The following is a 14,015-nucleotide window of genomic DNA, read 5'->3' on the forward strand; positions in this document are numbered from 1 at the left end:
GACTCAGTCCTTTCATTCCAGGGGCAAGGGGATATTTTGGTCCATAGTAAGCTTTTTAAAAATGTTTTGCCTATGTCCAAAATATCTGGAATGTGGTTGTTGTGGTTTTCTTGACTCCTAGAGTCTGTAAGAGAAAAGTCTGAAAAAATGAGCTTACTCTCAGTCAGATTATGTGACTACAAAGGGTCTATACTGCCACTTGGAATAAAGAAATGGAAAGCTACTGTTTTCTGAACTGGCATCCCCACTTCATTTCTTTTCAAAAGGAGGGTGATAAACTCCTGTTCAAGGAAATCAGCAGGATTCACTGAAAATAAACAGAGAAATGCTTAAAACAATTCAGTACCCAATAACATGATTCAAGCCAGAAAATGACACTTGTGCCATTGTGGAGTACTACCTAAGGTCAGACATTTAGAAACAAAATCCAAAAGATTTTTTCCTTCCAAATCTATTAATTACATGTGCTCATTTTCTATTATCATGTTTACAGAATCAGAATTCTTTAATTTCTGAACTAGAGTCCAGTGATGATGTATTGAAATAGATAGTTTTTCCAGAAAAAAAAATGTCAGCTTAGAGAACAAGGTGCCAATACAATGACTGCATGATCTGCTATGACTTGAAATTAAATTACTATTTGTAATGACAGAACAAAACTAAACTATGATTAGGATGCAAAAAGAAGGACAAGTAAATCTGAAAAGCAGTTCAGTCTTTATGTAAGCTTAACAAGGAGTTAGCACCTGGATTAATACTGCTCCTGTGCTCTCAAACCTTTAGTATGAACGCCTCTACAAATTCTGGAGCATAAGATTCACAACTGCCTTTGGTCACCTACACAGTGAATGAATCTATATTCACTGTTTCAAAAAAAAATATTCCTTTTTCACTTCCCTCATCTATGATAGGTCTGCCTGTCATAGTTGTTTTCTCATAAAACTGTGATGAAATTGTCTACCATCTCAGAAGTAGTTCTATAAAGGACACTTTTGTCAAATGTACTTTGTTATAAAATTCCACAGATTTAGAGATCTGTTAGACTTTATAACCTTATCTTGGCATCTCTAGCCTACAACTATACAAACATTTACATGCTGGCTTCCTGTACTACTAAACAATATTCTGTTTCGTCTGTTCAAATGGTGACATCAAATGATAAATCTATGTCCTTTCAGTCCCCTAGATAAACTTCATTTTCTTCTTTTCCATTAATTAAGAATTTAAGTTGTTCTAAGTCAACATTCTCTGTCTCTTGGGGAAATATTTGAACTACAAGTTAGGGATGATGCCACTGCAATAGATGGCATTCTCTAATTATTAACTCAAATGAAATATTTTCCCACAATATATACCAGAATATACCAGATAGATTTTTTTGTAAGTCTTCTGGCTCTTTTCATCCCCCTGTAGTTGTATTAAAAATCCTTCCAGAAAAAAAATGTCTCTCTGAGATGTCGAGGGGAGAGATTTGCCAGCACACAGCTCTGCAGAGATCAGCAGGTCATGGTGGCCCTGTAGCCCTCAAGAGAGCCTCTGCCTCTCTTCAAAAGACAGGGAGGACTGGGTGGTGACAGGGTGGGACAGCGTTGTACATCACCTGAAATGGAATATCTGAACAAGTTAGCTCTAGTAGAAGTAGGATTCTGAATACTAATTGAAAAAAAATTGTTTTCTAAATTGCAGTAAAAGTTGGAGATTTCTGAAGGAAAGACCTGACAATTCTTTCACGTCCTTTTTAGACACCATTTCTTTAGTAGGGTACTAATTTCTGTTAACTTTCTGGAGCTGGGTACTTCAGTCTTTTGTAGAAATTATTTACTGTAAAATTACTTCCATTGCTTTCCAACTTTTTTTCTTTACTGTTATGTTTGAAAGTTAGTTCTTTTTCTTGATATTTAAGACATCTCTTAAGACTTTTTTGCACAGCATAGTGACAGAGAATTATCAGATCCTGTGAAACTGTGTGCCTCAGAGTATGCTGGATGCACTGAAACAGAATCCTATAAAAATGGCAGCTATCTCTATAATGCATGTGCTTGTCCCAGTAATAATTATTTGCACAGTTCAAGCCACCTCTCAAGGAATGAACAGCTCTGTAAAGCACAGGCACAGACACAGTGAAAAATAGGTCTCCCCTGTTCCTCACGTGCCCGGGGGAAAACAATGAATCCAACTGTTCTCAGCAACCCTGCTTACTGCAACTTTCAGTGGCACAGAAGTACACCCATCTAGCCTGAAATTGGTTGTCTCGAATACCGACAGCTGCAAAGCTGTGGTCTCCCATAGCTGTGCTCCCAATGGAAAGGTTACCTACCAAATGTTGATTTTGCTCCTGGGCAGATATCCAGCTTACAGTCTGCTCCCTGTTATTGTTGCTACACTGCTAGCAGCACCCCAGTTGGCCTGTTTAAAGCTAGCTCAGGTAAAACAAAACAAGCTGCCATGACAACCAGCAGCTGCAGTATCAGCATACCCTTTCAGTGTGTCCTTCCCGGCCTTGCAATTTATATCCACACAATACCACTTGCTCAAAATGAGGTGACTCAAGTAACTCCACACACTTAATCCCATTAATCTTTCTTTGTAAGTAATGCCCTAAGACCTCAAACAATTTCTATAGCCCTTATCCATCCTTTCTTCAGTTTGACAGCACATGTACGTGACTTAGGTACCTGAATCTCAATACATTATTCCATGTTTATTTATAAAAACAAACCCAATGAACACAAACCCCAACTACTAGTAAGTAATACTAACAGATTACAAGAGGAATAACTGGCACAGGGGGAAACAGTGCTGCTGGTAGGTATGGAACACAAGAGAAATCAAACAGGAAATATGTTAAAAATAATCTGAAAAAAGGGGGAAACCACTATAAATGTATATTAAAATATAACCTCCTTTATGGTTTCATCTAACAGAGGACTGTTATAAAATTGCCTCAGATACTGATAATAAAATTATCAGGTGGTGTTCAGTGCTAGTAAGGTACAGTGTAACATACAAGAGAAAATGAATATTGAGTATACAAACGTAGTGGTTGGTACTAATTAATTAATGATATCCAGGATGATACCTTGGACTTACTGTGGCTGGTTCTTTGAAAACATCAGTGTTGTGCTCACCAATGGCCAAAGAAGCAAAAAGAAGATGAATGTGGCAGAACAGAATATTGGGAAAGCAGTTAAAATAATACAGAAAGGTCATTCAGAGTGTGAGGTATGGAGTTGGATATTTCAGTGCTATGTGTGGCTCTCATTAAGCTCTCACAGAAAGGGAATAAGAGTATCATGAGAGGTAGGGACTTATAAGAATTATGGAGCAGCTTTTACAAGATGAAAAAACTAAATGGATGACAAAGACTCGTGTTTCTAAAAAGACTCATTGATAAGAGAGACCTGTAAAACATGAACAATGAGTGGAAATTAAGACACATTTATTAATTGCTTCCCACACTACAAGAATCAGGGTATGCCCAATGAAATTGTAAGACAGTTAATTTAAAACAAACAAACAAACAAACAGATGGAAGGGCTTTAATCCTTACATGCATATTTATTTTGTGAAACTCATTGCTAGTGGATGTGTTGAAGGCCAAAAGTATAAATGGATTAATGAAAGATATGACAAATTTATAGACAATAAATCCACATGCAACTGTTAAACCTGATGGTCCAAAGACACCTTCCAGCTCAAAAAGTCATGAAAACATTTGCCTTTGGGAACTCGGAGTGTAAACCAGACAAAAAACAATTCTATACACTCCTGTTCTGATACAGATAACATATAGAGTCTTCACACACTTGGGAAATCTCAGCTTCAATTCACTTTCTGCCTGAGAAGTATTATAGTTTTCACTTCTTTGTATTTATGACCAGGCAATACATAAGTCTGAATAAAGATTTTCACTATTTGTCCTGCTAAAATCCTGTACAACATAGAAAAAAAATCCAGACCAATAGACAGAAGATAAAGAGTAAGAGGCCCTGACACTGTAACTTTTAGCAGTTATGGTACTCACTTGGATGAGAGATCTAAGCCCCAGAGATTTACATTCAAATACTGTGGATTTAAAGGAAAATAGAGAACCAAAAAAAGTAGAACTGATGTTGGAAGAGCAATTAAAACTTATGTTTTCTCCTTACAAATAATCTAACCACCAGTCTAGGGTTTCATGATTATCCTTACTAGAAACAACACAAAGAAATACACCAAGTGGTATTAGTAGCATATAGTGGACAAGTATCTGTAAATAAAGTGCCAGAATCACATGCTGCCGAGGAGCAATAGGTTAAGATTAAAAGTGATCTGTCTGTCTCAAGGCACATCTACAGCACTTCAGAGGTCTGTTTAACTTGTTCTTCAAAATTTCCAGGGGTAGCAATTTTATGCATTTTCCAGTGTTTAAATATCCCTTTCATTAGAAAGTTTTTCCTAACATTTGGCTCAAATTTCCACTGCTACTATTCAAATCCCTTAATTCTCAGCCAGATGATGAGAGCAGGACAAGCAAAGGTTTTATCAGCAACTGTCACGCATTTCAACCATCTTCTCTTCTTTAAGCAGCCTAGATATTTTGCTTTTCTCAATGAGGTATCTTTTTAGTCCTCTGTCATCTCTGCACATATTTCTTAAATCAGCACTGGACATAGGAGTTTGCTATAGCCTTTTGGCACTGGGGAAATTAAAAGGATACTATTATTTATACATCCCAGTGCAGAATTTTTTTTTTTTATCTTTTCAAGTTTTTGCTTATTCATGTTCAGCCTATGACCCATTGTAATCCCTAGTTCCTTTTATAATTATAGCCTGGTGAATTGTTTCCCATTCTGTTTTTGTAGAGCAGTTTACTCCCAATGTAGTACGAGATATTTGACCTAAAATAACAGCATTATTTTTTTTCCTGATTACTTCTTCAATTTCTTCATATTTGTTTGAATCCTTGTCTAGTCCCCCTCATGCCTGCTGACTCTCTCAGAGACCACTGTACATTTTGATAATTATATTTTCTAGCTCATCTTCTTTATCGGTAATGACAATATTCCATGACTCAAGATCGAAGGCACCTTCAGAATTCTGCTTGATATACCTCTCCATATGAGGAGGCTATTATTTTCATTGAAAGGGGACTTTAACTCAGTTTTGTGGACACCTTCTATTTTCATGGAGGTGATATATTTTCTATAGATGATAGTATCCCAAACTGCTTAAGAGAATGGCATTGACAAAAAAAGACAAAAGTAGTACTCTGCAGAGTTAGTGTGACTGAAATGCAATGCCTAAAATATTGTTTGAATCAGTGTTCTAAATTACAAGTTATAAGACAAGATAAGACCCCTGGGGTTTTGTATACCACAGTTCATACCAACAGAATAAACTGCTATTGAAATATCTGACAGAACGTAGAAAATTATTATTTAGGGGATATTTCAATGGGGGAGGACCTATGAAATGTTCCCCAAAGTCATCACTAACTGCCCTGGGGCTGAAAAATGTTTGGAGTGGGGCGGGGTGTCATCATGTGTGTCAGTGTATTGGAAAATTGCTACAAATCACCATGGGCACTGCTTAACAGACTTAATTTGACAGCATTTAATTTTAACGGGACTTAATTTTGACAGGACAGCATTTAATTTTGACAGGACTTAGTCTGACACACTTACAGGTTAGAGCAAAGAAGTGATTGAGAGCAGCCCTGTGGAGAAGGACTTGGGGGTGATGGCTGATGAAAAACTCAACATGTGTGCTTGCAGCCCAGAAGGCCAACCACATCCTGAGCTGCATCAAAAGGAGTGTGGCCAGCAAGCTGAGGGAGGTGATTCTCCCTCTACTCTGCTCTCATGAGACCCCCACCTGGAATACTGCATACAGTTCTGGTGCCCCCAACAAAGAAGGGCAATGGAACTGTTGGAGCAAGTCCAGAAGAGAGCTATGAAGCTCATAAAGGGACAAGAGCACCCTCCCTATGAAGACAGGCTGAGAAAGTTGAGGCTGTTCAGTCTGGAGAAGAGAAGGTTGCATGGAGACCTCTCGGCCTTCCAGTATCCGAAGGGGGCCTACAAGGAAGTTAGAGAGAGAATCTTCAGCAGGAACTGTAGTGATAGGAAAACAGGGAACAGCTTCAAATTGAAACACAGTGGGTTTAGATGAGACATGAGGAAGAAATTCTCTACTGTGAGGGTGGTGAGGAATAGGTTGCCCAGAGAAGCTGTGGATGCCCCAACCCTGGAAGTGTTCAGAGCCAGTTCAGAAGGGACTTTGAGCAACCTAGTCTAGTGGGAGATGATCCTGCTCATGGCATGGAGGTTGGAACTAGATTATATTTAAGATGCCTTTCAACCCAAACCATTCTATGATTCTATAAATTGATCACTAAGCTAAAAAAATACAGGTCACTAAGATACAGATAGTTACAATCTAACTACACTACTCATACGGAGATAAAATGAAGTTGATACAGTACAACAAGAAGTCTACCAAATACACATTCATGCAATTACAGTCAAGATCTCCAGTTAGGATGTGTCAGAAGAAAGCTTTCTAACTCCTTAGTTAACTCCCTTTTTTTGAGTGCAAAATGATAGTCTTTAATAACACAGTGGTCTTTTCCAGAAGTATCCAACTCAGAATCCTCTGACCAGGATAAACAGCACACAGTTTAATTTACATCTTTATTGTTCATTACATGACATTAGCAATTTTTTATTGATCACTAGTCAAATTCTGCTCAACCAACAGAATCCTGAATTTCTTTATATACTTTTCCCCAAAGTTCATATCCAGATATTTGAACATATTCCTCAACCTCAAAAAACGACTTAATATTTACAAGGAAATTGTATTCTGAATTTTTAAGTTTTCTGCAAAAGCAGTGAAATATGAATCCATCAATTCTGGATATTTGACACCACAGTTTCCAGATATATATCTCTAAGTTTTCAGAGTTGTTACTAAATATTTTCTGTTTATTGGATTGTATTCCTTCAACGTTATCACAGAAATAAAATCCACAGACTGGCTCTTTGGCATCTATTCTGGACAGATGTTAAATATTAAAAAAAAAAAACAAACCCAAAGGTAAATAGTCTCATTATTTAAATGAACATTTATGGAAGCAAGGACCAACAGCAGTTAAGAGTATGATGGCCTGTACTTAGAATAATTGAAGGAAATTTTTTCAGGTTTGGATTAATGCCCCTGGAGAAGAAGCTACTGTATCTGTGGATGATTCTGGAGAATTTCTCCTTCGTTGAAGCAGTTAAAGGACAGTAAAAAAGTCAGAACTAAGTAGATGAACTGAGGTTCAAGGACAGCAATCCTGGATTCTTGTGTACCTTTCTCTTGACTGTAGAGTAGACATTTGTCTATGTCTTTTGATTAAACTCAGAGAAGAGTTTAAGTATACCCAGGGCTCTTACTGCAGAAATTCAGTAGAGCTTTTTCTAAGACCAAAGGGGTTACACTTGACAAGTTACACTCTTCCTCTTAGCACCCAGATCACCTTTCAACACTAACAGACGTCATGCCATATTACCTGGCTAAACGAGTTGAAACTCTTAATTCTTCCCAGAAAGACACAGCAGGTGATCACCCACTTTCTTAAAGTTTTCTCAATATGAAGTACCGCAGACTTTTGTGCCTATCTACATGAAGCAGGACTTATACACATTTCAATGGTATTTGCTTACAATTCACCTATAAGTTTCCTTTTGAACCTATTTAAGCACAGATGTCTCTTAGGTTTTCTCCACAACCTGACAGGAATAGGCATCTGACTGAAAGCCTTTTAGGCTTCAGTCTGATTAATCAGAAAAGACCTGCCAAAGTGAAACATTTTGAAGGACAGGTATAGAACTGTTCTTGAGGCCTCCTGTATCCCAGTAATCTATAATCTCAGCTTTTTTACTGTCCTCCTTGCTCCTTGATATGCACACAAAAGTTGTCAGGATTCGCTTTCAGCTCTTACTAGAGAAAAGATTTTTACAATCTACTTCAACTACATGTTTGACTATCCTTAAATTGCACCTCTGGAAAAATTGCCATTCATTTGGAAGGATGCCAGCTTCAAATGTCACTTGGATACTTGAGCTAGGCTGGCAGTCTGCTCTTTATTTACCAGGTAGAGGAAGAAAAGGCTTTGAATTCTTTGTTACATATTAAATTGTTCCTGGGTAGTATCCATGATCTATAAAGCACTAAGTAGTTTGGTCACAGCTATCTCTGGCACCATCTGTTTGACCACTTGTAAAAGTAACAGACTGCACAGAAGCAGAAAAAGAGGCATGACTAGCATGAGTTTGGGAAAAATTATATCTAGATTAAAAATTAAACCAGATATTCAAAATTTCATCACAGTGAGTCAGGCATGCTGCAGTTATCCCCTGAAACCTTACAGGCTGTTTTTCCCTTGCCTCTGGTAGACATGACTGTCTGCTTCTTCCATAACTAAAACTTTTGCAGATAGTCTCATTATAATAAAAATTTCCAGCAAAGAAGAGAAGATTTAGCTCCTGAGTCTGCCCAGCTGATTTTCTACCCGAGAAAATGAGGAACAGAGGTTTGGGCCATATTCTTATATATGATTCCCTATTTATCTGCTTTATTTTTCTGCACTGAATTATTTGTGACAACTGTGATAACTTTCATTCAAATTGTTAAAAAATCTGTAAAGTTATGTAAATTAAAAAATGATTCTTGAGGCATAGAGAACTAAAACTGGTGATTCCCAGTTATTATGTTTTGATAATAAGATACTAATACATTTAATATATTCTATATTAATAATTACAATTAATCCTATAAAAGCATTTCCAAGACATCTTTGATGTGGTCTTTTTTCCTTGAAATCATCATGATTACTATTACATTCCAAAAAAAATTTAACCAATGAGTTGTATATCTGTCTCATGCTTGATAGTACCTAATAGCTACAACTATAAAGGAAAAGCCCATTTTCCATTTCAAGTACTGGACTTAATTAACTTCTTTACATTACTAGGAACTTTCCCAACAGTCCAAGAATTATTAAAAGTTAATGAGACTGTTTCAGGAAGCTTCCTAACCAATAAAGGATTCTTTTGAACAAATTAATAATTTCTACAATTATACCATAAGTATTGAATATAAAAGCTTTGGATAAAAACAATACCAACAAAAGAAGAACAGAAAAAAATCCCTGTTAATAGTTAGAATATAATTTGTAGTTTTTAGAAAGATAACTTTTATCTGTGTTGTTATACTGTTCCTTATTTCAATTTCTCATACATTTTTGTACATTCTTCTCATTTCCAAAATGATTGAGAAACTAAACAAAACTTGAGACCAGCCTTAAGATGTGTTGACAGACTATTGTACACACAATAAAAAAATTAAGCCCTTCTCTGGCGTTTCTCCATTGGATGACTGAGTTATTTTCTTCCCATAGGCTAATTGGAAACCTTTGTTTGATGATCAAAATCCCAAGTATGTGCCTTAATCAGTTCTGAAATAGTAATTTTTTAATTTCAAGGAATTATAAAATGGGCATATATCTCTTATGTTCTTATTAATCCAACAGTACTTTAATTTATGGTAAAACCACCGGCATTAAATAGTATCTGATATGAAACTGAAGACATAAAGAAACTCAATTTGAATGGTTGGAAATATAAATTAGTATAAAATCAGTTATCCTGGACTTGTATTGCTCCTCCAGATTAGTTCAGAAGATACATGTTGGAGCTCCCCATGGTTCCAAATCATATCCTTAATGCGCAAAGGAAATGCGCCAAATTCCCTCCTCTCTCAGATGTTCTGAAAGGTAGCTGCCTTAGTCATAATGCATAAGAGCTCCTTCAGACTTCTGAGGAATAAACACATCTTTTAAAACTTTTCTCATGATTTTTGCATGTGGCTGTAAACACTGCTATTATGAAAAAAGGGGGGTGGAAGGGAAGAAGAGGAAGCAATCAATATTTATTACTAGTGTTGAGCAAGAATTGCTAAATTATACTACCGTGAGATGATGTCTGCAATGTTTTAGTGGGTCGAAATGCTTCCGGGAACAAGAGTTAATAGCATCAGTTATAGTTGTGAAGGCAAGAGCAATCCTGACCATTGCTTCAGTAATTTAGAAGGAGTAACAGATCCCCCCAAGTGCACCGCTGTTCATTAATAATAATGCTCATACAGCAGATGATTTCTGTTTAAAGAATGAGCCTTTGTAACTTGGTCAGCAGGATTATGTTTAAAGCGATCTCCTGAAAACAAACGGAGTGCAAGCTTCTCTCTCACACATTGTTTGAAAAGAATTTGCCATCTTACTACTACTCTCACGAGATCATCCAAATGCAATCATCTCCAGTTTTATCTCAGCCTCAGCCTAAGAACAAAATTGCATACTATAAACTGCAGAAACGACTACAACATGAATCACCATTTCTGCAAAAAAACTCTCCCAGCAAGCACCTCATCCTGGCTGCAAATGGCCCTTGACAAATCCCCGCGGCTGCATTTGTGGTCTCTGCTGCTGAGACCATTCCCTGGAGGCGCAGCTCAGGCTGAGAGGATGCAGCAGGTTTGGTGAGTTGTGCTTTCGAGCGTGTTGCCTCCAAGGGATGGGGTCAGCAGTTTGTGTCCTCTGCACGCTGAGGGACTGACTCCTCAAGCAACTTTTAGCAAGCAGTTGCAGAATGTCAAAAGTGAGTCTTAAGAGAGCACCAACACTAACTTGAAAGAGCTTAACAGCAAAAATCTTCTCTAAATTCCCCTTCAGATTTCGTTTTCAGAAACAACTGTATTAAGGAGTGGATGATTAGCTGACCAGGAGGGTTTTTCAAACAGCTGCTGGTTGTTAAAGATCAGTAATTTCTATAAATATGTGGACTGTTGTAAAGAAAAATTCTTGGAAATACCTCACAGAACTCAAGATTCAGAACATAGTATTTTAAAAAGCTAACAAAAACTTATTAAGTACCTTGCTGCATCTTCTAAGCAGTTCATTGTACATATTTAAAACATCCTGAAACAAATGCAACTGATACACAAGTTTGAAACCGTATACATAATTATAATGAAAATTGTTTGCAACCTACCTTGGAATTGTGTAAATTTGATGGTTCCCATCCTCTCTCCATTTCTGAAAACAACTTGACCCTAAATAAAATAAACAAATACCTTAAAAGTTTTATAAATCTCTCATAATATAGTTTCATTAACACTGTAATTTTCTATTAACTATTAAAATTACCAAAACAATGTTTAAACTCTGAACATAGTAGATAGTAGATTCATCCAAGGACAAAATAACTCAATTAACACCTCCTTAAAGCTTTCTTCAAATGGCCTTAGAAAGTTGACTGGTGTTACCACCCATTTTTCATGGATGGAAATGGAAGTACAATAAAGCCAGTAACTTATTGAATCTCAGATGATGAGAGATATGCAAACAAACAATTTTCACGGTTTGACTGGTTTTATCAAGGATATGTGAATCTATCCAAGATCACCCAAGAAAATCATTCTCCATTTTATTCATCATACAGTTCTCCAAAGATAATTATCATATCTTATATACTTATCCTACTAGATTAGGGATACCAGTGGCTCTTGTGGCTTGGTTTTGTACTATGCCAACACGTGTGTCCTAGTATTCATTTTAAATGTAATGTCTTTAAGTCAGTACTACTGTTTGTGGTGCTACAAATTGTTATTCTCATTATAATGGTCATGCAATGCTTAAGCCTCCTCACATATCCCTAGGAAATTACTCCCATCTTTCTTCACATCTTTCTGGATAAATTAAGAAAAGATCTTGTTAAATTTCCTCCTTACTTCAGCTGTTTCATAATTAAGTATGAAAGAAGAGGGTTTCATTCAATTATGCTAAGAAGTATTTTTAATATTTTGAACCTGTAGTGGAGGTCCGAGTGTTGTCATGATGGATTGCTGTTCTACTGCATCCCTGGTTTGGTTTATTAACATCATCGCCATTAATCTTTGTTTTGGCAGACATGAGAGTAAAAAAAAACAAATGGCAAACATGTAAAGCTACAGTACATTTCTCTGTGCAAGCCTGCCCTTTCTTGAATAATCTGTTCTGGTCACTAAAGAGATGCACTGAAGGCCTCTGAATTACTGAAATCAGCTCCCTGCAGGAACTGATTGGAGCAACAACAGTTTGGTAGTACAGCACACAAACCTCCCATTTCCTGCAAGCCACAGAACACCATTTCCCTTTGATAAATAGAAGGCAACACTCTTAAATAAGTGTAAGCTACCTTGTGCTAAGCCTTAAAAGTCAAAAGCCCTGATCCGTGTCTAAAAGGGACTGAGAGAAATGAACACTGGTAATGGGAGGGATTCTGGTGACAGCAGCCAAAGGACACAGTAACTGCACCTGCTGAAATCCAGTTGAGATAAGTCTCATCTAGTGGCTGCTAAGGCAGCTCCAGAAGAGAATATAAAACATTAGCAGGCAGATTTATGCATGCATCTTATCAGCCTTCATCCAGATCTCCTTTAGTTAGGAGAAATACTTTTTAATATCCCTTCACTGGTTTGAACGTAATCATAAAACATTTGGCTAATTGGTTTAAGTAAAAAGTAGTAGAAAATGTTAAAGAAAAGACTTGTAAAGATGCTATGCAAGTATCACCTATTGCAGACGTATATTTATGATCAATCCAGTCTTAACTTTGGTTCTGTGACCTGTGTTGGAGAATGCTGTAGTTAAATTTTTCAATATGTGGAAAGATTATTTTTTATTTGATTTTAAATTTACTGCCTTCTACTTTAACTCTGTCTCCTCTTATTCATTTATTACAAGCTAACAGGACTGTAGGTAAGAGTCTACTAGAGAGCTCTTTATAGACAAACATACAGCAAGCATCACTGTCATCATCTATGGTGAGAGGCCTCTACAATTTTCTTCCATTGTTGATAGTATAGTGTTGTATACAGACTCAAGAAATTTTCTAGATTCCAAGTGCAACTGCTTGAAATATTATTGCTTCCTGTAAATCACCCACATTTTCATCATTAAGTAGTACAGACATACACCATATGCATCTACTGACTAGAGATAAATACATACATTCTTGTTGGCATGTTCTGAAACTATCAACAGAATGTAAATCAAGTCTGAATAAATGCAAAATTTGGGATTAAAAATATAAACAGGATTTTATGGCTTATACTGATCTAAGCAGCAGATAAATAAAGATATGGATGATGATGATGAAAGAGTCATGGAACAAATTATGAAAAAATGTCCTAATTATCTGCAAAATTATTCAATCAGCAGTTTACTTTCATTAAAGATTACTGGAAAATCCTGAAAAGTCAAATGGGTTATTATAAGGAATAACAATTTCTAAATAGTATTTTATGAGATGACATTGTCATGACTATTGTTTACGAACTACAGAGTTTGTATGTAACACATACAGATACTAACAGGAAAAGAAAGTGGATAAATTAAAATAGGCTACCTTTTCTGTGTGTAATCGAATTACTAAATCTGTTTTCGAAGGTCAAATCAATAAAAATCCATAACAGCAATAATTTTCAAAGCAGGATTCTCTACTGAAATCTCTGAGATTGACAGTTCGTACTTATTACCCAGGCACCAAAAGTGGAACCACAGCTGCAGTTACCATTTGGTTCTTTTCTCCTCAGGAACAGGCTGCTTCATAACAACATGTGACAATTAGCTACTGTGCCTCAAGTACCTTCAACCCCTAAGGTTCTAAAGGAGAGCTGAGGAAATCTTGAGGGTTTCCTTTAGGAAAGGAAACATTCTTAGATGTTTATTGGGGTTTTAGGTAGTCCCAGCAGACAGATATGGTGTTGCTGCTGCAGTATTTGATTCTGCCAATGTGGCAGAAAGGAGTGCTCCTCATGAACACTGAGAAACTGTATAAATAGCAATACCTTCATTTCTTCAAACAGGAATAGAAGGAAAATTAATGATAGTCATCCCTTGCTCTATGCTTCCCCTGCTATTTAATGAAAAATAAAAGAATTTCAGGTAA

At 36.6% G+C, this 14,015-nt stretch overlaps 1 protein-coding gene across 2 annotated transcripts in view; it reads right to left on the reverse strand.

The window, feature by feature from the left end:
* Positions 1-14,015, reverse strand: part of GABBR2 (gamma-aminobutyric acid type B receptor subunit 2) — a 475,771-nt gene that overhangs the window by 189,160 nt on the left and 272,596 nt on the right. For both annotated transcript variants that reach the window (XM_017813300.1, XM_017813301.1), the window contains exon 8: positions 11,076-11,136. In XM_017813300.1, coding sequence (XP_017668789.1) covers positions 11,076-11,136 — 61 coding nt within the window. The remainder of the gene's footprint in view (positions 1-11,075; positions 11,137-14,015) is intronic.

The sequence above is a fragment of the Lepidothrix coronata genome, unplaced genomic scaffold (genome assembly GCF_001604755.1).
Source record: "Lepidothrix coronata isolate B3197 unplaced genomic scaffold, Lepidothrix_coronata-1.0 Scaffold40, whole genome shotgun sequence".
Taxonomy (NCBI): Eukaryota; Metazoa; Chordata; class Aves; order Passeriformes; family Pipridae; genus Lepidothrix; species Lepidothrix coronata.